The 21,160-nt window shown below is 46.7% G+C and overlaps 1 protein-coding gene across 1 annotated transcript in view; it reads left to right on the top strand.

Annotated features, from left to right (window-relative positions):
• The window catches only part of Plb1 (phospholipase B1), a 52,681-nt gene extending 46,837 nt beyond the window's left edge, over nucleotides 1-5,844 (top strand). The window contains exons 35-36 of the mRNA XM_013354056.1: nucleotides 3,271-3,345; nucleotides 4,489-5,844. Coding sequence (XP_013209510.1) covers nucleotides 3,271-3,345; nucleotides 4,489-4,695 — 282 coding nt within the window. The 3' untranslated portion in view covers nucleotides 4,696-5,844. The remainder of the gene's footprint in view (nucleotides 1-3,270; nucleotides 3,346-4,488) is intronic.
• The last annotated feature ends 15,316 nt before the right edge of the window (nucleotides 5,845-21,160 follow it).

The following is a 21,160-nucleotide window of genomic DNA, read 5'->3' as shown; positions in this document are numbered from 1 at the left end:
TAAAAAAAAAAAAAGACTGCATACCACTCTTGCCCAGAACCCAAGTTCAGTTCCCAACTATGTCAGATAGTGTCTTAGTTAGGTTTCTATTGCTGCTATGATTATCCCCCAAAAGAAACTTGGAGAGAAAAGGGTTTGTTTGAGCTTACAGTTCCATAGCACAGCACCGTACAGCACAGCCCATCAGTGAAGGAAGCCAGGGCATGAACTCAAGCAGACCTGGAGGAACACTGCTTACAGGCTTGCTCAGCCTGCTTTCTTATATCATCCAGAGGCACAGCCCACAGCAGTCACCCGTTAAGAAAATGTGCCATAGGCTTACCTCCAGTTCAATCTCATGGAGGCATTTTCTCAATTGTGGTTGCCTCTTCTCAGATAACTATAGCATGTGTCAAATTGACGAAAACATATCCAGCCCAGAGAGTTTACAATTGCCTGTAACTCCAGGGGATCCAATGTCCTAGTCTTTGAGGGTAACTGTGTATGTGTGCTCGCACACGCGCACACACACACACACGTCTGGAGTAGGTCTTAGAAGACTTGGTGCCCTTTTCTTTCTTCCTTTGGAGATAGGGTCTCACTACATATCCCTGACTGACCATAGAAACCAAGTTGGTCTAGAACCAACAGACCTACCTGACTGCTAGGATTAGAGTCATGTGCCATTCTGACAGAAAGGAAGGAGGCAGATTAGACCCCTTTGGCATAGTGTACAAGGCTTTTGGGAACTTGGCCCCAATCCCTTTCTCTCGCCACTAAGCTAGGGAGCCCCTGCCCCTACTTTTCAGTTTTACACTAGCCTTTTACCTTGGGTTTTCTTTCTTGCTTCCTTGCCTAAACACTCAAGGGGAAGCTACCCTAGGGACCTCTTTTACCTCCCAGGGCCATGCCAATGGCTGCCAGCTCCAATGTACCTTGCTGAGCCCTGAGATCAGCTGAATCATTGGTACCCCACAGTGCCTGTGTTAGGAAAGGTTGGTTCTAGAAAAACAACTCCACTTCCTGGGGCTGTGCCAAGCCTTTTTCCTTCTTAGTTTTTTCCATTCAAGTCCATTCATCAACCAACCATCCAGCACTTCTACATGGTAGGTACTGTTCCAGATGCCAAAAATGTAACAAAGTGAAGAATACCCCTGCTGTCATGGAGTGAGAACGGTGTGGCCAAGAAAAGGCAGGTGATGATCAAGTTAGACAGATCAAGGTCACATCCGACTGACTATGGATGGCAGTGATGGCATGTGAATTAAATGTCAAGAGGTCGCCAGGCAGGCAGAGGTCTGGGCCACAGTGTTCCAGGGAGAAGAAATAGGAACCATGCGGCGTGGAATCAGGAATGAGCTGGAAGCTTTAGAGGCGCGTACAGGCCAGTGCGATGCACCAGCGGTCAGGAACCAGAGTCAGAAAGACAGGCAAGGGCCACGTCCCCAGCTGTTTTAAACAAGGGGCTGGCATGTTCCCATCTGTTCTCTAATCACTGTGCAGACACGAGCTGGGATCCCAGATACGAGAGAAATGACAGCACGATCCGAATGTGGCCAGGTCCAGGGTGACAGCCGTGGAGGAGACCTGTGATCACAGGATGTATTTAAAACTGGCCGAGGGAAGTGACTAGGGAGGGGCTTCGGGGTCAGATAGCAAACGAGATAGCTACTTGGAAACTGTGTCCTGTGTTGGACATGGGAAGTGGGAGCTGCCTCCTAGACATCTATCTACACAGAGGCATCAGGGTCTGCTACGGGCAAGAGCTCAAATGGGAGCGTCCAGCTGAGATTCGACAGCCACAACAGAAAAGTGACCTCAGCACACCAACACAGGATTTGAAACCACAGAATTCACTGAGATGCGCTAGGGAGGAGTAGGTAGCAGGGATTGTAGGGCCAACCACCAAGGGGCAGGTCATAGAAGGACTTGCCGTGAATTTAATATAGCTGACTGGGGAAAAAAAAAAACTTCCTAGAGAACAACAGCCCAGGTGATGGAGGGGTGAGGATGCACTCTGGTGGGAAGCAACAGAAGAGGAAATTGATAGAGGCTCGTTGAACCCACAGGGTCACAGCTGTCCTCTGTGCCAGTTCTTAGAACAGCACTGGGAATCGGCCAACCTGACCTTTAGCATCCATTCTGTCTCTGGCATTTCTGTTTGCTAGAATGCAGTGGTGTTTCCTTGGCTCTAAGAAAGCAGAAATAGATCTACATCCATAACCCATCCTGGTTCATGCCTGCTTCCCCGTCATCATTTCTCTGGAAGCCCTAAAATAAATGTCCTCACAAATGCGCCACAGTCAGAGTACCAGTCATCCTGCTGCCTTGGAGCAGGCACTGTCTACCCTGCATGGTCATTGTTGACCAAGCGAAGGCTCAGACATGTGCTCTTGGTATCTCTTCCAAGCCCAGAGCCATTCCCCTTCCTCTGAGTCCCTAAGGAATAGGTGTGGAAGGCATTTAGACAGAAGACAGGGAGATCAGGGCCCAGGCCTGTCACCAACATGGGGAGAGTGTTTACTTCCTGCATGGTCAGGACTTGGTGGCCAGGAACAGACCTGAAACAGATTACACAGTAAATGAAGGCCAGACCAGTTCAAAGTGTCCAATCTTTTCCTCCCCATGGGGCACAAGTCCAGGACAGACTACTTCCTAAAGTCGCTGGGGTTGGGGGTATATCATATTTCTGCTACTTCTCCCAGAGTCTGAAATGGAAGCATTTAACAGCACCCCACTGAGCCACAGCTGCTCCCTGGGATATTTCAAGTAAATGTTTTCCTCTGTGTGACAACCCATAAAGCAGTTCCAGTAAATTCCAGTTTCTCAAGGTTGGCAAGCCAAGTGTAGTAAGGATGTCATGGTAACCAATATGCTTTTCAAAGTTCTCCTGAAACTGACTAGCCGCACGCGCTTGGACAAGTTGGTAAATATGATCACCACTTTATAAAATTGAAGATACAGTGTCTGCAGTCACTGCCACCCACGACTGGAGAGGCAGTGGGCATTCTGGTCCCAGATCTTTAAGAGATTCACTATGGACTGATGGTTCTCTCCTGGGGCCCTGGTGTCCTTTTCTGGGTAAGTCTAGAGGCATCGGCTCAGGGGCCCTGCCTGATTCAGACAGACTTTTCTCCCTGGAAGTCAAAAGTCAGCTCCAGCCAGTGCTGCTGTGCTGCACAGCAAATCTTAACAAGTGACTGATTTGAACACACCCTTCCAAGAGAGCATCCTATGTAAGCCAGATCCTAGCCTTTTTCATAGTCACCGTATCCTTTTTTCTCTTCCCAGCTGGAACCAGTGGGCCGTAAGACAACTTCCAATAACTTCACACACAGCCGGACCAAACTCAAGTGTCCTTCACCTGTGAGTGAGCAATGAGTATCCTACCTGTCCTAAGCTGAGCGGATGTGTGGGGGCGGGACTTAAACACACTGCCACTCAGTGCCTCACCACTTTCCCTTCTGACTACCACAAAATAGGGGAAGGAGAGGAGTCGTGCTAGGCAGTTCCAGCTAGATGCCTTAAACTGCTTTACTGCAGAAGGATTTGAGGATCTTGTCATGCCCAGCCCGACACTAGGAGCTCAGGGATGGGAGGTGACAATAAAGACACTGCCCCACCTGTCCCTCCAACTCTCCAACATCCTCCACTTGCTTCTAGACACTGAGTGACTGTCCTGGAAAGTAATTCCCTGTCTGGTCGCCACTGCCCAGGGAGACCTACCTCCCGCCATTACACATCTGACACCCTAGGCAAATGGACCCACTTCCAGAGGAGTTTCACTAGTGTGCATGTGGGTTTTACATCTGTTCACTACTGACTTGGCCTGTGAAAATGTCTACCTCCTTCTGACCCCACTGGTCCCTTATTTCCTGGGCTTCTCTCCATCCTGTCATATTCTACTGTTCCTGTCTCCAAACACATCCCTGTGCCGGGCACCCTCTTCTGTTTGCACCTTCCCCTTTATACTGTGCTTGTTTCTGCACATCTTCCTCCAGGACAATGAGAGAATATCCTGTCCTCGGGTACTTATCGGAGCTCCCAACCCAGGGCCACACAGCTGTGCAAAATGTTTGTTTACTAAGAGAGCCCTCCCACCCACTTCTCACTCCAGTGCTTGAATCCACTGCAAGACCAGGGCTCCTCTTGCCCTGACTTTTCCTCAACCCTAGGCACTACTGGAATGGGAAATGATCAGAAGACCCAGAGGTGGCAGATCAGCCAGCTCCCCAAGACTCTTCCAACAGTAGCTTACCAACTCCCCACCTTTCAGAATCACATTTGAAAGAAAGTGTTGGAGAAAAAACAAAGGGATTATAGCTGGGTGGTGGCCCCTTGACAGACCCATTCCCACAGGAAGGTTCAGGTACAATGTGAAGGAAAGAGATTTACAACAGGGACACGCAGTAATGAAGTCACTGCACTCTTTTAGAGATGGGATTTGGGCAAATGGATGGATGGGGGGAGAGCGCCTTTAACCTCTGTTCGTCCTGCCTCCTTCCCTAGGAAAGCCCGTTCCTCTACACCCTTCGGAGTACTCAGCTTCTCCCAGCCCAGCAGGCTGAAGCATCCTCCAAGGTGCTGACCTGGGCAGTGCCAGTGGCAGCAGTAGGTGGTCTGGTAGTTGGCATCCTTGGCATGATGCTGTGGAGAGCCATGAGACGCCCCCGTATGGAGGCTCCTTCCACAATTTTGAACGCTACCCACCTCTAGGCCCCTGCCTGAGTGCGTGGATCTTCATCCAGATTCCAAGCTACTCTCCTCACCAGGCCTTCAGCTGCTGCAGCCCTGGACACTGTGGCCAACCTTGTTTCTATACCTGGTGCCCTCAGAAGCCAAAGGGACTGTCACAACTTCTTGGGAATTTGGCTGCTCCCAGGTTTCTGGAAGGCCAGAGCCTTTACTGAAAAGACTATTTTATTCTTAGCTTAGCCTGGTCCTTGCCCTTGCCCTCCGTCTGATGCTCACCCAGGGTGGGAGCCAGAGTGTGTTCGGTTCTATACCAGGCAAGGTTGCCTGGGGAATAAGACCAGAGTCCAGGCTGGCCCTGACCAGCTTCATCACAGTATTATGACAAGTGGATCTCGTCATGCACCAAACCCATAATTTCAAAAGAAATGAAAGCACTGGTTACCTGGTGGTGGCTGGAATCTGGGGCTGACTGGTCACTGTGCTATTCTACCCAGCACCTGTTTTGCCACGTGCCCAAGACAATGAGAGCATTGTGGTGACTCCTGAGCTGTGCATGTCACAGCCTGGCTGGGAAGACAAACTCCTTCCAACATAGAGGAGACTCCTTGATAATGTAGTTGATTCCAGGTAGATGTGTCTGATTGCCCGGTGAGTTTCCCTCAAAAAGACGATACCATTTTAGAAGAAAACTAGATTGGGATATGAATTATGTCATGTCCCCTCAACCTGATTTTCAAATGATTTTCAACACTAATTTCAGGTAATTCCTAGTTCTATATTAGCTGATATCTGAGAGAAATCTGAATTAAATCTGAAAATCCAGACCACTGGTCTGGGACAAGGCCAGAGCTGCATGTCTCAAATGCATTCTTCCCTTTCATCCTGCATAAAACCTCAGGGAGGACACTCTGAAAATGGTGGTAGTCATCACTGTGAAGGCACTAAATGCCAATGAATTCTTTTTAAAAGTGATCGTACGCCGTGTGGATTTCACCTCAAAGGAACCTAATAAGAATCCAGCAGTCCCGTGTCATCATCTTTTTGTTAAGCATCCCTATAATCCCTAAGCATGGGGTGACAAAGCATGTTAGAACCCCATATATTCAAACCCTGTTCTCGCGCTCAGCTTCTCAGATTCTACATCAATAAAATTGGAATGCGAGCTCCCCTCTTTCTCGGCTCCAGAACACTGCGCAAATGAAAACATGTTCACGGTGTCATTTTTAGTGAAGGGTTGAGGCAAAGCCCAGAGATGGGCCCTTGGTACTGGGCAGTGCTCTCAGGGGACGGAGACTGACTGCATTCCTCTCCTGGGAGTTCATCTCTTTTCGGGAAGATCCCCAAGTAGGGCCATGCTCAGTGTCTGTTTCCTCCTGGGCTTCCAGGTCTGAAACTATGAACAGTGCATCACGCCCTGCTCATTCCGCAAACTGTGTCAACACCTCCCTAGGCGCTTCTCATCTGAGCTGACCTCACCACAGAGACAGCCTAAGTTAGTCTAGGAATTCCAAACCATGCACCTTCCATTTCTTCCAATTCCCATTCCTCTTTCCATCCCAACCCCAGAGAACACCTGACACACTGAACACCAACATGGTGATTCAAGTGGAAAATTCCTTACCTGACCCCCATATTATGGATGCATTCAAACCTGTGTAGTTACCTGCAGAATATTTGTAGTTGGTTTGTCTGACACAAAAGTGGGTCTCATTTTTAGACTTCAGTTCTATTCTTGAGGTATCTCAACAACATACATACAAATATTCAAAAACTGCAGAATCCGCCGGGCGGTGGTGGCTCACGCCTTTAATCCCAGCACTCGGGAGGCAAAGGCAGGCAGATCTCTGTGAGTTTGAGGCCAGCCTGGTCTAGAACAGCTAGCCAGGACAGGAACCAAAAAGCTACGGAGAAACCCTGTCTCAAAAATAAAAAATAAATAAATAAATAAAAATGCAGAATCCAAAACACTCAGATCCCACGCCTTTTGGATGAGGGACTCGAGACCTGTGTGCACTGAAGGTGTACCGTGTCCTTTTTGGTAAACAGTCTCCTTAGGACTACGCCCAAAGCCATACCATGAAAAAAGCCTATCATTTCCAGGGACGCTACCTCTGAGTACACCTCATAGAGGCTTTCAAAGTCATAAAGGAAAGATTAGGGTAGATTAAACCCAGTCAGAATCCTTCAGCGAGGCTTTGGGAACATCAGTGGAGCTCTGAACTATGGAGTGATGATCTTGTTAGAGACCCAGGGGGAACAATAGAGCCATTAAGACTGGGATTTCTGTGTAGGCTGAGAAAAGGATGCGCCTGGTCTGTATCCGGGGTGATGTCTAGGGAAACGGGGCGAAATGATGAGTCAATCACTGGGAGAACTGTGGAAACGGCAAGGGGGTAGCAGTGATTGTGCTTACAATGGTGGCAGTATCAGGCTGCCTCTGATTTGGGATGGTACGTGATAGTGAAAAAGATTCCTTCAAAAGAAAGTTCTCAAGAAGATTGAGGGCCGCGGCCGTTGCTCAGATGGCAGAGTGCTTGCTGGCATGAATGAAGCCCTGGGTTGAATCCCCGTACACCCGAGGTGATGCCACACACCTATAATCCAGCACTCAGGAAGTACAGGAAGGGGAATCAGAACTTCAAGGTCATCTTTGGCTGCATAGTGATTTCAAGACAAGTCTGAGCGACATGAGACCCTGAAAGGAGAGGGCCGGGGAGTAAGAAAGGAAAAAAGAAGACAATTGACATCCTTCTAGTGCTTGGGTCAGACCAGACAGCACCCTCGTCCGTAATAACGAAACCCCACTCCTTCCTGTCATCACCCACTTTGTACAGAGAAGGAAACCGAGATTCAGAGAAGAGGGAATTGGCTCAGTTGTGTTTTCTTTACACCGAGTGCAAGATTAATCCCGTGGGAGAGGAACAACCTCCAAATAGAAAAAAAAATGGCCGCCAAGTCCAGCCATGAATCCAACCCAGGTGCAAATGAATCATCTATAAAATCAAATAAAAATCTAGACTAACATAACAACAGCCCTGACAGTCCCCTGGGTAAAGAACTCACCTGATTAATAAGCTGCGATTTTAAAAATTAGCTTCAGTTTAGATTTGTAGCCAGTCTTTTCGTAAGCAAAGCCAAGCAATCCCGGAAAGTGAGAATCAGGTGTCACAGCTAGACCCGTGACGTTTTCCTGATGCGGCTCTTACAAAGGAGCACAGCCTGGTTAGCTATGACAGCCAGGTGCTGAGATGTATGTAGAGGAGTGATTGTGTCTCTGAGATGGGGGAACGTGCTTATACACAAGCCTAGACGCCGTGGGCCAACCAAGAAATGCAACAGAGCTGCCCAGAGTGCTGTACAGCTCTAGCCGCAGCCCTGGGGAGGCTGAGGTAGGAGGACCCAAGTTCCATGCCAGCCTGGGTAACTCTATAAAATGAGACACTTTCTCAAAATGAAAGAGATAGTGAGAGATGAGGCAAGGCAGGGAGCCACAATGCATAGGTGCCTCCTAATGTATCATGGCATACTGTTTATAACAAATGTTTTGTTTGTAAATACAAAGAATACACTTCAAAAATAATAAACAGTATAGTGTGCCACTCTTCCCAGCTCTGGTGAGGATGGACTCCCATGCCTCAGGAACCGTAAGCACAAATACACCCTTCCTTCTATAGGTTGCCGTCTTCGTTAGGGTTGCTATTGCTATATGAAACACCATGACCAAAGCAACTTAGAGAGGAAAGGGCTAATTTCACTCAGTTCCACATCTCTAGTTCATCATTAGAAGCAGTGAGGACAGGAACTCAAGCAGGGCGGGAGCCTGGAGGCCGCAGCTGATGCTGCGGAGCCCATGGAGGGGGCTGCTTACTGGCTCACTCACTCCTCATGGCCTGCTTTCTTATAGAATCCAGGACCTCAGGCTCAGGGGTGGCCCCACCCACAATGGGCCGGGTCTTCCCCCATCAATCACTAATTAAGAAAATGCCCTCCAGGCTTGTCTGCAGCTCTGTCTTAGGGAGGCATCTTCTCAAATGAGGTTCCCTTCTCTCTGATGATTCAGCTTGTGTCAAGTTAACATAAAACTAGCTAGTACAGTTGCCTTGGCCATAATGCCTTACACAGCAATGGAAAAGTAACTACTACTACTACTACAACACACACACACACACACACACACACACACACACACACACACACACACACACAAAGGACAGTTAGGATGTCACTACATGATAAAAAAAAAACTTCAACTCCATTATAACCTATGGAAGCCCTATCCTATAGGTGGTCCCCTGTCAGCAAAAATGTCACCATACAGCAGTACCATGAGCATATCAATATGGTTTTTTTAATTAAGGAGTGGCATGGAAAGATGGCTCAGTAGTTAAGACACTTGTCCAGAGGACCTAGGTTGGGTTCTCAGCATCCACGTTGGAAGCTCAAAACCACCTGTTACTCTAGTTACAGTGTGCGCCTGTCTGGCCTTTGGAGGGACTGTATGCACACAGTACACATGTGTACACTCAGGCACATACACAGAAAATAGTATTTTTAGAGATAAAAAATGTAAAATGAAAGAACAAGGCAGTTTTTTTTATGAAAGAACTAAGAATCAAAGAAAACTTCCAGAAATGAAATACATTGTTACTAGAGAAAAATAAACCAGTAACAGTTCAGGCAGCAGGAGGGGTAACTAGGTTAGATAACTGGCATGTCTTCATGTGGACTATACCAGTACTTTCCGTAGCACTGACACTATGAAATCATGGTGATTTACAGATTCCATCTTAAAAAGCCAGCTATAGTGGCACACAGCCAACGTGTAGGAGGCAGAGACATGTAGATCTCTGTGTGCAAGTCCAGCCTGCTCTGCATAGTTCCAGTCAAGACGATATAGTGAGACTCTGTCTCAAAAATATTATTTTAAATAATAAAACCACCTGGGCAGTGGTAGGACATACCTTTAATCCCAGGTAACAGGAGGCAGAAGCAGGAGGATCTCTGTGAATTCAAGGCCATCCTGGTCTACAAAGTGAGTTCCAGGATTGTTACACAGAGAAACCCTGTTTTGAAAAACCAAAATAATAAAATAATAATAATAACAACCAGGTAGTAGTGACACATGTTTTCAGTCCCAGCACTCAGGAGGCAGAGGCAGGTGGATCTCTGAGTTAGAGACAAGCCTGGTCTATAAAGCAAGTTCTAGGACAGCCAGGGTTACATAGAGAGAAACCCTATCTTGCCAAAAAACAAAACAAAACAAAAAAACACCCATTATTTTTTAAAAGGGACTGGAGAGATGACTCAGTGGTTAAGAGCACTGACTATTCTTCCAGAGAACCTGGGTTCAATTCCCAGTACTTATATGGTGGCTCACAGCTGTCTGTGACCCCAATTCCAGGGATTCAGACACCTTCTCTTCTGGCCAGGCATATACAGACATATAGGCAGACAAAACACCCATATACATAAAATAAATAAAAATTTAAAAAAAATAATGATTTAAAAACAACAACAACAACAACAATAATAACCAAATATATCCTTGTGGTGATTGTTTCACTGCCCATAGAATGCTAACAAGTTATGCATCTGCTGGACCAGTCAGTTTTGTCACTGTTGGCAAGAGCATGGCAGCTTGTCAGAGTTCAGCAAAAAGATGTGTCCCACCTCCCTGTTCTCCAACAATGTGCAGGAGACTCATCACTAGAAGCTTGTCCCACTGGCTCCAGGCTCTGCCTCCTGCCCAGGGCCTCTCCATCCTCTTGCAAAGGAAGACCTGGAGTCTGCTTAACTCCCTGCCTTCACCCCCAGCAACCAAGATACTGCTAGAGCATGGGACTCAAGGAACTGAGACGTGAAGAAATGCAAGTGTCCCTAAACGCATTCCACACCGCGGTGTTTGAATCATCTGGATTTTATCTCTGACCAAGTCCAATCTCAAGCATGGTCAGGCAAGATGATTGAACAACCACACGTCCTGGCAGGTGGGGCTTAGATGGGGTGAAAGGGAGTCTAATCAATCCTGAGGTATGAGGAAAGGCCCTATTGTTCAACTGTAATAAAAAGCAAGAACCTTGTTCCTCTACCCCCTCTCCCACAAAAAAAGAAAAAAGCAACCCAGTTATTTGGGGGTTAAATGAGAAGCTGTATGAAAGGGTGTGGGGGAAAACATGTGTGATCAATAAGAACTGTGATCATTCTCCTATGTGCACGCCTAGGGAAAAAAGCATAACTACCAACCCGCTCTCTGCGCCCTTTGCGCCACTGCCTACACTCTCCATGCGTCTCTAACATATGCCTAGAATAGAGCTACTGGCCCTTGGGCTAGCAAAGGCCCCTCTGTGGAGTGGAATGGCTGAAGCCACAGCTTGCTCCCCTACCACACCACACACACACACACACACACACACACACACACACACACACACACACACACAGTTAAAATTCAGTTTGGACTGGTGTGCCTTTGCAGAGTCCCAGAAGGCCAAAGAAAGAAATGGGTTGTGCAGTTCTATGTGCTAGGATGTCGGGTGGCCAAACTCAGGGTCAAGGAATAAAGAGAGGATGGGTTCTCACTCCCCAGCCCCCAAACCTGGGATTTAGCAGCATTCCGTGCCCACCTTGCCAAGGCATTTTGTAATACAAGCATTCAAAGTCTGGTTTGAAGCTGAGTTTACTTCTAGACTTTGTTTCCAAGGTAGTAACGCAGTGACGGGCCTTGGGATTGGCCACTAGCTCAGTCAAGTGCTCCATATGGCCCACTCTGCCCTGGTCTAGACCTAAGACCAACTATGTAATTCATTGCACTTAGTGCAAAATTAAAGTACTGGCCCCTTTGTGAAAAACTGATGATTTTTCTTATGTTTTGTTTTTATATTTTTTGAGACAGGGTTTCTCTGTGTGGCTTTGGAGCCTGTCCTGAAGCTTGATCTGTAGACCAGGCTGGCCTTGAATTCATAGATATCTGCCTGCCTCTGCCTCCTGAGAGCTGGGATTAAAGCTGTGCGCCACCACCACTGGTGTGATGGATTTTTAAACAGCTACGGTATTCAGCCAAGGAAGCTCTTTTGAACTGAGTCACAGGCCAAACACCCACAACACTAACCATGCCTAGACCATTTAGCACGGGAGTGACAGGCCATGACTGCACCTCCGTCCCCTTTAAATATTCAGAACGAATTGACAACTGAAAGGTGTTCATGTTCTAGAGGGTAAGATACCTAGCCCAGGGCAGAGCCCAGGAGGCAGCCAGGAGGTAAGCCTGCAAGGCAGCTAGGATTTTTTTCCCACTTGCTGGGAAAACAGTTCAGAGTACATCTCTGGGGACCAGTAAGGGCCAGCGATGATGTCATTATGTGTGGAGACTCCGTTTTGACCTTCCTTCTCTGGTTGTGTTTTTGTAGTTTTACACAGCAGGATACAGAACCAGGCTCTCTATGGAACTGAAATCCCCCTGACACCCAAGGAGACCTAAGCAGCTTCCTAAATTGTCCAAAACTTCCAGAAGGTGTCATGGGTACTATGAAATCAGCGCTATGGGTAGTCCCGCCATGACTCAGACCTTGTGCCATGGGGATAAGATGGTCTGGGGGAGAGCATGGGGCACTTCTTGGCACAGAGAGCTCACTCAGGAGATTTAGCTATTCTTAGTACTGTTCATGGGAAGCGCTTCAATTTCCTATTTTATTTGGTTGCCTTTGTTGCTCTGCCAGTGTGCATTGGTCCAGTACTGCTATCCTCCTTAAGCTGATACTGATGCTGTTTCAATAACAAAAATACCTGGACCACTCTGTGTTCTACCCCTTCCTCCAGACAGCCACAAACCTGCCATCAAAGGGAGGAGAATCTAGTTTAGGGAGCCTAACTTTTCCAGTATGCACCACCCAGGAAATACTCCTAACAGGTGTACCCCAACATAAAATTTGTAAGTATTTCTATATCTAGTATATGATTTTTGTAACAAAACTAGGATTGGGGCTGCTGAAATGGCTCCATGAGCAAGGCACTTGGTACTAATCCTGTGGCCCTGAATTGAATCCCAGGAACTCAGGTTGTAGGAGAAAACTGACTCCAACAAGGTGGCCTCTGACCCCTGCCCATATGGTGTGTTACATGTGCGTCCACGTATATACACACACACAGACACACATAAATATATACATATTCATATACATACATATGCACACATAAATAAATACACATAAATATATGCACATATATGCACAAAGGAGCATAATTTTTAAAAGAAAAATAGATTTAAATTTATAGTTACAATTATAATGAGCACATAATAGTTATAACTAAAGTTACAGATAAAATAAGCATTTGGCTCTTGCCAAAATAGTACTCTCGTGGGGAAAGAGCATTTTGATGGGATAGATTTCACTATGTTTTAAAACCATCTAACCTTTCTAAATTTGACTTAGGAGATTATTGAGTCTGGAAAGATTCCTTACAAAGATAGGTAGGCACAGTTGTTCCGTGGTTGGCAGCATGTCATGCAGCTCCTCAAAGACGTGTGTTAGGTCACCTCTGTGAGTTGCTAGCCTTCTGCCCAGGATCTGCTTGCTTGGGAGGAGGGGTAAGTGAGCCAGTTGGAAGATTTCTCACTTCTGCTAAAGCTTCACCCCTACAGTTATTCTTCCTTTTGAATGTTGTTTTATTGTTGTACTGGGGATTGAACAGAGGGCTTTGCATTTGCCAGAAAAATTCTCTTCCACTGAGCTATATGACTAGCCAGGTTTTGTCCCCTTACCTTTTTGACAGTCTCTGTTGTACAGACAGGCCTTGAACCCACACTGTAGCCCAGACAGACTGCCGTTATGATCCTCCTGCCTTGGTCTCCCAAGCAGCTGGGGTTACGGGCCTGCAGAACCAGGCTCCAGCATAGAGCAGTCTCAGAACATTTCCTCCCGAGTTGGTTTGAATGTGCACAGATGGCATTACTCTACACAGACCCCATGTCTCCTTCTGTTATATTATGTAACAGTAGCATCTCCAAACACCTCTTTCAACTTTTCCTTTAAAAAAAAAACCTCCAGGGGCTGAGCACAGGGCTCGGTGGATAAAGCACTTGCCCGGCAAGCGTGAGGACCAGGATTCGAATCTCCAGAACTGCTGGAAAAGCCGTTGCACCTATCTATCAGCTTAGCTTACCTGTGTCAAGATGGGAGGTCACACAAGGGTGAACAAGAGGAGAGCCTGCCTATAACAAGAGGGAGTAAGAGGCCAGATGCCCAAGATGTCATCTGTCCACGACATATGTGCCATGGCAAGCCTGTACCCAAACAGACATGTCAAATACACATGAACGTGCACACACAAATCACTTTCAGGGCTGGACATGCAGCTCGGGTGGTAGGTGGGGTCCCTCTCCTAACATCTGTGAAGCTCTGGATTTGGTCCTTAGCACTGCATAAAAGCATTTGGGAGGTAGAGCGGGGAGGATCCAGGGTTTAAGGTCATCCTTGGCTCCTCATGTGTTCCAAGTCACCCTGGGATATAGGAGACCCTGTCTCAACAAAACAAACCTCTAAATGAATAAAAATAAAGACACCATATTTTTAAAAGAATCATATTTATATGTGCCAGCAACTTGAAGATTGCCATACACCTCAGCTTTCAAAAAGGAATAATTTCTTCTCCTTTCCTATGAGCCGAGTTTACATTTTGGCAAATAACATCCTGTGTGCCTTGCTACTGACACCCAGTTGTCAGCAATACAAAGGAAAGCAAATTTGGAACAAGCTACTTATTAAAATGCATAACTCATCTCCACGCAGGGTGGCTGTTACAAATACTTGGCCAAAACACTTTGGAGGTGACACTTCTCATTACCAAATGTCGTAGGAATTCTATGATTCTGCAGTGCCTGTGTTTGTGCACTGCTGTGTGGATGGTGATGGCCTGAGATGCTCTAGATGCTTCGGGCTGTACTGCAGTAGCCAGTAAATGATGCAGCAAAACAATCTCATTGGTGGGGCTCTAGTTGTATGCTTACATAGGGATCTGCTTCTGCACGCACAACCACACTCACTGGTCCAATATGGACTATCAGCACTATAGGAGAAACACACTTCTTAGAACATTTATAAAATGAAGTCCCAGGGTTCTAACCCAGGAATCTTTGTTCTTTTTTTTATTATTATTATTTGGGAATCTCACATCATGCACCCCAATGGCACTCACTTCCCAGTCTCCCCATATCCACCTCCCATTGACCTTCTCTCCCCCGTAAAAAAGAAAGAAAAATTCATTTCATGTTGTCCATATATTCACTGGAGTGTGGTCAACTTCCTATCCTAATGGCCATCCCCCCACCCCCAAGGGAGAATGAGTCTTTCTCTGCCTGCATCTGCACCAGAAGCAATCAACTGAAGAGAGGCATGGGGGGAGGGGGGCACTCTACTGAGCCCAAGGCAATGCAGGCAACCCAGGCAACCCATGCATCAGCAGGCAAGGGCCAGGGCCACTGACCCAGGAATCTCACTTTAGCTAAAGCAGGACCTTTAACTATGAGGACACATCCATGACTTTTCCAAAGCGTTACTTTTTAAGATGTATTTCTATTTCTTTTATTTATATGGGTGCTTTGCCTGCATGTAAGTATGTGTACCACATGCAAACCTGGTGCCCACATAGGTCAGGAGAGGGCATCAGATCCCCTGGAACTGGAGTTAGAGAGTGTACCATGAACCACTCTATGGATTTGGGGAAATGAACCCAGGCCCTCTGAAAGAACACGTGCTCTTAAGTCCATCAAAACATTTGTTGTAAAACAGTATGCCATGATACATTATGAAGAGCCTCATACATCATGTGGGTTGTTTTTCTTTTTCTTTTTGAGAAAGTGTCTCATTTTATAGAGTTACCCAGGCTGGCATGGAACTTGGGTCCTCCTACCTCAGCCTCCCCAGGGCTGGGGCTAGAGCTGTACAGCACTCTGGGCAGCTCTGTTGCATTTCTTGGTTGGCCCACGGCATCTAGGCTTGTGTATAATAAGCACGTTCCCTGATCTCAGAGACACAATCACCCAAGCGCTTGGCTGTCATTTCTCCAGCCCCAAAGCATCATTTTGGTTTGAGTTTGGTCCTGGGGATTGAACTCAAGAGCCTCTCACATCCTAAACACATGCGCTACCCTTCCATCCCACAGCATAGCTTGAATTAAAGACTATCCCGCTGAGAACAAATTCGCTGGTCCATTTCCCTCTTCAGTGGGACACACACATGCATGCAGAGGCACTCCATATTTCATAGCCGACACAGAGCCATAAATATTATAGGCTAAACATATGCAGTGTTTAGCATATAATTTCTTCTAATATCTGACTGTGCATTCCAGGCATTTTCCACCAGTGTAAAAAACGAGTTTCTGCTTTCTTGGCTGCTGTGTGACTTCCCTTATTGCATCTAAACATGACGATATGTGGGGACGTTTTATCGCTACAAGAAGGAAACCTAAGTGAAGAGGTTGGGGGAGACAAAAATGAAAGCTCCTAAATATTTGTCACATTTATGTCATATTTATGAGACTTTGCTGAGACACGGAGCTCAGAGCCCTGGGATTTGAAACACTGCTCTGTAAAGTATAGTGATGATCACTATGGACCCGATGCCTCCTTCAATGTCCTGCTCCTCCATGTGCCAGGATGTCACTAGTTTAGGTCTGAAGGTACCAGCTGCACATAAAGGGTGGGGGGGGGGGGGTTGGGCAGTATCAAGGTGCAGATCAATCTCTATCCAACAGAGACTCCTGGGTTGGTCCAGGGTTATGCCTTGATGTTGGCTCTAATTAGATCATCATAGCTTGGATTTCATCATGTAGCTACAGGAGTTCTCCCTGTCGGTGGCCAGCCAGCATTGCTGTTTGCCTTATCCTGTTAATTTATCTGACAACTTGTTGCTGGACACCTTTCAAATTTTGGTACAGCCAACTCTGACTTTAGGGGACAATCACCATAGCACATTAAAAGAGGATTCTGCCCCTAAGGAATATGGCATGTGACCCCTGAGTAAGTTCACCAGCATCCGTCCACAAGTAAGACAGTTGGAAGGCAGCCGGGCGGTGGTGGCGCACGCCTTTAATCCCAGCACTTGGGAGGCAGAGGCAGGCAGATCTCTGTGAGTTCGAGACCAGCCTAGTCTACAAGAGCTAGTTCCAGGACAGGCTCCAAAACCACAGAGAAACCCTGTCTCAAAAAACCACACACACAAAAAAGAAAGACAGTTGGAAGGCAAAATTCTTCCTGACCTTATACAGAAGGCATGCAAGCTGCCAAGATGGTGTTTGTTTCCTACAGCCTGCTGCACCCTTCTGTGTTGGGGTTAGCTTCTCCACCAAAAACTGCTCTGTCCTGGCAAACAGTGCGTGAATGTGTCACAAGCATGTGTCAAGCCCTCACTCTGCACTTGCAACCCACTGAGTTTCCAGTGAAAGAGAAGGTGTGAAGTTTGAGTTTGTCTCAAAGCCCAGGTTCACTGAGCGTGACGTGATGGTGGGAGTAGCTCCAGAGCATCCCCTGCCCAGGATGGCAGTCATAAACAGAGGGGAATATCTGGGCTGGTTGGAGAAACTGACATCCATCAAAGCAGGTGCCGTGACGAAAGCCTTCTAAGATGAGGAAGGAGAAACCCAGTGGAAGGAGAAAGAGCAACCGGGGCTTCTCTGCCTCTTCCCTGGGGTCATGGGGCAAACCAAGAACTCTTTGAGGAACAGCATAAAGTTCAGAGTGGATCAGGTGTCAAAACAATTTCTGCCAAGGAAAGAATGTTGACCTCTTCCCACTAACCTTGCATGGTGTTATCTTCTTTGTTAGATTTTTATTTTTTATGTGGATGAGTAGTTTGCCTGCATGTATGTATGTGTGTGTACCATGTACATGCTTAGTACCTGTGGAGGCCAGAAGAGGACATAAGATATCCTGAAACTAGCCGCGCGGTGGTGGCGCACACCTTTACTCCCAGCGCTTGGGAGGCAGAGGCAGGCGGATCTCAGTGAGTTTGAGGCCAGCCTGGTCTACAAAATGATTTCCAGGACAGTCAGTACTGTTATACAGAGAAACAATGTCTCGAAAAACCAAAGAAAGAAAAAAGATACCCTGAAACTAGAGTTACAGATGGTTGTGAGTTGCCATGTGTGTGCTGAGACCAGAACCCAAGTCCTCTACAAGAGAGGCAAATGCTCTTAGCGTCAAGCCATCTCTCTAGCCCCATCCACATCATTTTCGTAAGAACCAATAATGTGGCTGCATCTCCTCGGTGAGACAGGGTCTCTACTATTTTCCTCCCTAGGATTTGGGTCTAAGAAACCATGAAGAAGCCTGAAGAGCTGGCGTCCATCCAGGATGCGTCTGACTATTATCTTCTCGGCAACAGAGGGTTCTTTAAAGCAGGGTGCGGCATGGGGCGCCATCTTCACAGCTATGTTTTAACGTTGCCAAAATTCCCATCATCAGATTGCCTGGCAAGCTCTTTAGAATGGCAGATTGCTGGGCCCACCCCCGATCTTCAGAACCTCCATTTCCAAGGATGGATACAGACAGCGATTTGTATTTCAACAAACTCTCTGGCTCCTTTTCCTACATTAACCATAGCATTGCTTCATCCCCAAATGACTTAGGAACATATTCAATGTGGTGGCACATACCCTTAATCCTAGGATCTCTGTGAGTTCGAGGCCAGCCTGGTCTATAAATCAAGTTCCAGGACAGTTAAGGCAGTTACACAGAGAAACCCTGTCTTCAAAAATAACAACAACAAAACAAACAAAACTTCTTGAGAATATTAAAATTGAGTTCATGTAAGGACAGCCACGTCCAGGTGGATGCATGCTTGCTCATACCCCCTACACACATACGTACCCCAACAGAAAACCTGCCAGTAAGAGTACAAGTCAGGAACTGCGGTCAAACTGCCACCCACCCTGCCTCTCCTGGTGGACCGGACAGGTCTCTAGAGGACAGGAAAGACGCGTCTCCGTTCTCTAGAACTCTACATTTTTCACTCAGATCCAACGTCACATGAAGCCTTCTCATGAATTAACCTCTTACTTCTCCCGGCCAGGGTTTCTGCTCTGCTCTCCAGCCCTGGAATTCACATACCTCCCCGGCTGTAATTTAATGCATAGGCCATAGCACACACTACTGTCTTGTTCTCAGACTGCTCTGGGTGGGTCCCTGATGTCCGAGTGGACTGTTTTCACTGCTGTTATCACTAAGCAGTGGAGATGTAGTGGTGGGCTGGTTTGATCCAGTGTTTGCCTCTGAGCCATCACCCGCAGCAAGCTCAAATGCTCTGTCCCTCTAAAACGCTAAAGTCGTAAACTAACTTTCCAAACCCCAAAGGGCTTACATGTGTTCTTGTGATCACATTCACATACACACACACACACACACACCTCAAAGGGAAAAGAATTACAAGCTGTCTTAGTAGACAGCTTCATAGAAGATCCTTTTCCAAGAAAGGGGACCTATGAGGGGAGATCTAGGAGTAAAGAGTGGATATGATCCAGAAACATTGTGTACATGTGTGAAATTGTCAAAGAATGAATTAAAAGATGACTAAAAATACATTTTAAAAGAAGCTTTCCTTTCCTTGGTAGCAGAATTGTAATTGTATTGACATAAATTAATGAACTTACAGGGCTCTTCTTGCCCTTCGCCACCTAAGGATATGTTCCTAAGTCCTTTTGTCAATGTTCCTAAAGGCAGCGCATCAGTGAGATACCTATGGATAATTTCAACCCAGACAATGAACTTTGGCCCATTCTAGTAACTCATGGGCAGTAACTAATCAATGGACGAGTTAGATCACTGAACTGCTGTCTCTGGGGGCTTTGGTGTTAGCCCCAACTGGGAGTGGAAATCTCTGATGGCTTGGATATGTGGGACCTTGGTGCTGGAGTGGCAAGACATGGCTTGGCCCCATGGCACAGAGGATGTACCCAGAACAAAGGCAAGTTAGGTTTGAGAAGAGACTGTAAGTCTGGAGAAACTGGCCAAGTAAGATGGTGAGAAGCAGCAGTGAGTGGATGGCCAGGTGACAGAGAGTGACCTAGAAGTAAAGAGATAAAGGATGGGGGAGAGACTAAGGGAGACCAAGGGCAACCCCCTGGGCGCTCTATCAAAACCATCCTAACCAAAATGCTGGCATGCCTAACGGCAGGTAGATTTACCAAAAAAAATATACAGGATATTCAATGAAATGTTCCACTTCAAATACCTAGCAGTGTTTATATGTGGGTACTTGTTTGGGTATGTGCATGTGTATACAGGTATAAATGTATTAGTATATGCATGCATGTAGAGGCCAAAAGGTCAACCTTGAATGGCTTCCTCAGTCACTCAACATCTATTTTCTGAATCAGGATATCTCACTTTTATCCGGAGCCCGCAGATTCAGCTGGACAAGCTGGCCAACAAACCCCAGGGGTCCTCCTGTCTCCATCCTCAGTATTGGGATTACAAGCATGATTCACCATGCCCAACTTTGTTTCGTTTGAGACAGTTGTCCTTCTGTATAGTTCTGGCTGTCCTGGAACTTGCTATGTAGACCAGGCTGGCCTTGAACTCAGAAATCCACCTGCCTCTGCCTTCCAAGTGCTGGGATTAAAGGTCCTGGTGCCTGTGCAGCAAATACTTAACCAGATCCCCAACCCCAAGTAACAATATTTTAACCAAGCATGTCACAAATACAGCATAGGGCATACACTAAAAACTTATGGGAAGCAGTAGGCTAGCACACACCTACAACCCCAGTACTCGGGATATTAAGGAGGGAGACTCTAGAGTCCACGGCCAATCCTGACTTTACATAGATTCACATAGAGATACAATCAAACCTTAACAACCCTCCGCCCAAATATTTGTTGTTTCTTCTGAATTTTACATTTCACTGGGCATCTTGCCATCCTAAATCAAAGAAAATGTTTGAGAGAGAATCAAAACTGGCAGAAAGTTCCCACTCAGCAATAAGGTGTGAATGCACATAGAGCAAACTGGGAAAGAAGCCAGAGACAGGGCTTAAAGCAAGCAAATAGGAGCATTCACAACCAGAAGAACAGGACAGGTAGAAGAGCTAACCAGCCAGCACTGGACCAGGGCAAGGAAAAGCAGGCAGGCAAGACCATGTCCTCTAGCAATTGTGATGCAGTAGGCCTGAGGTGAGCCCCAGGAACACACATTTCTGTGGTAGTTAATATTGTCAGATGGGTAGGATCTTACCTAGGGGATAAGCCTATGTATGGGCATACCTGGAAGGGATTATCTTAATTATATTCAATTGAGGTGGGAAGACCCACCTAAAAATGGGCAGCACCATTTCCTAGGCTGGGCTCCTAGACTGAATAAAAAAGAAACTCAGCTGAACAAGGAAGGGCAAGCAGATGCAATGTGATCAGCATTCTTAAGCTCCTGCTTCCAGAACTTCCCTACCATGATGGGCTGTGCCCCCAAACTGTGAGCCCTCAAACTGTGAGCCCTCAA

This window comes from Microtus ochrogaster, unplaced genomic scaffold (assembly GCF_000317375.1).
Source record: "Microtus ochrogaster isolate Prairie Vole_2 unplaced genomic scaffold, MicOch1.0 UNK26, whole genome shotgun sequence".
In the NCBI taxonomy this organism is placed as follows: domain Eukaryota; kingdom Metazoa; phylum Chordata; class Mammalia; order Rodentia; family Cricetidae; genus Microtus; species Microtus ochrogaster.
The sequence above is the reverse complement of the archived record's forward strand: the minus strand, read 5'-3'. Positions and strand labels throughout refer to the sequence as shown.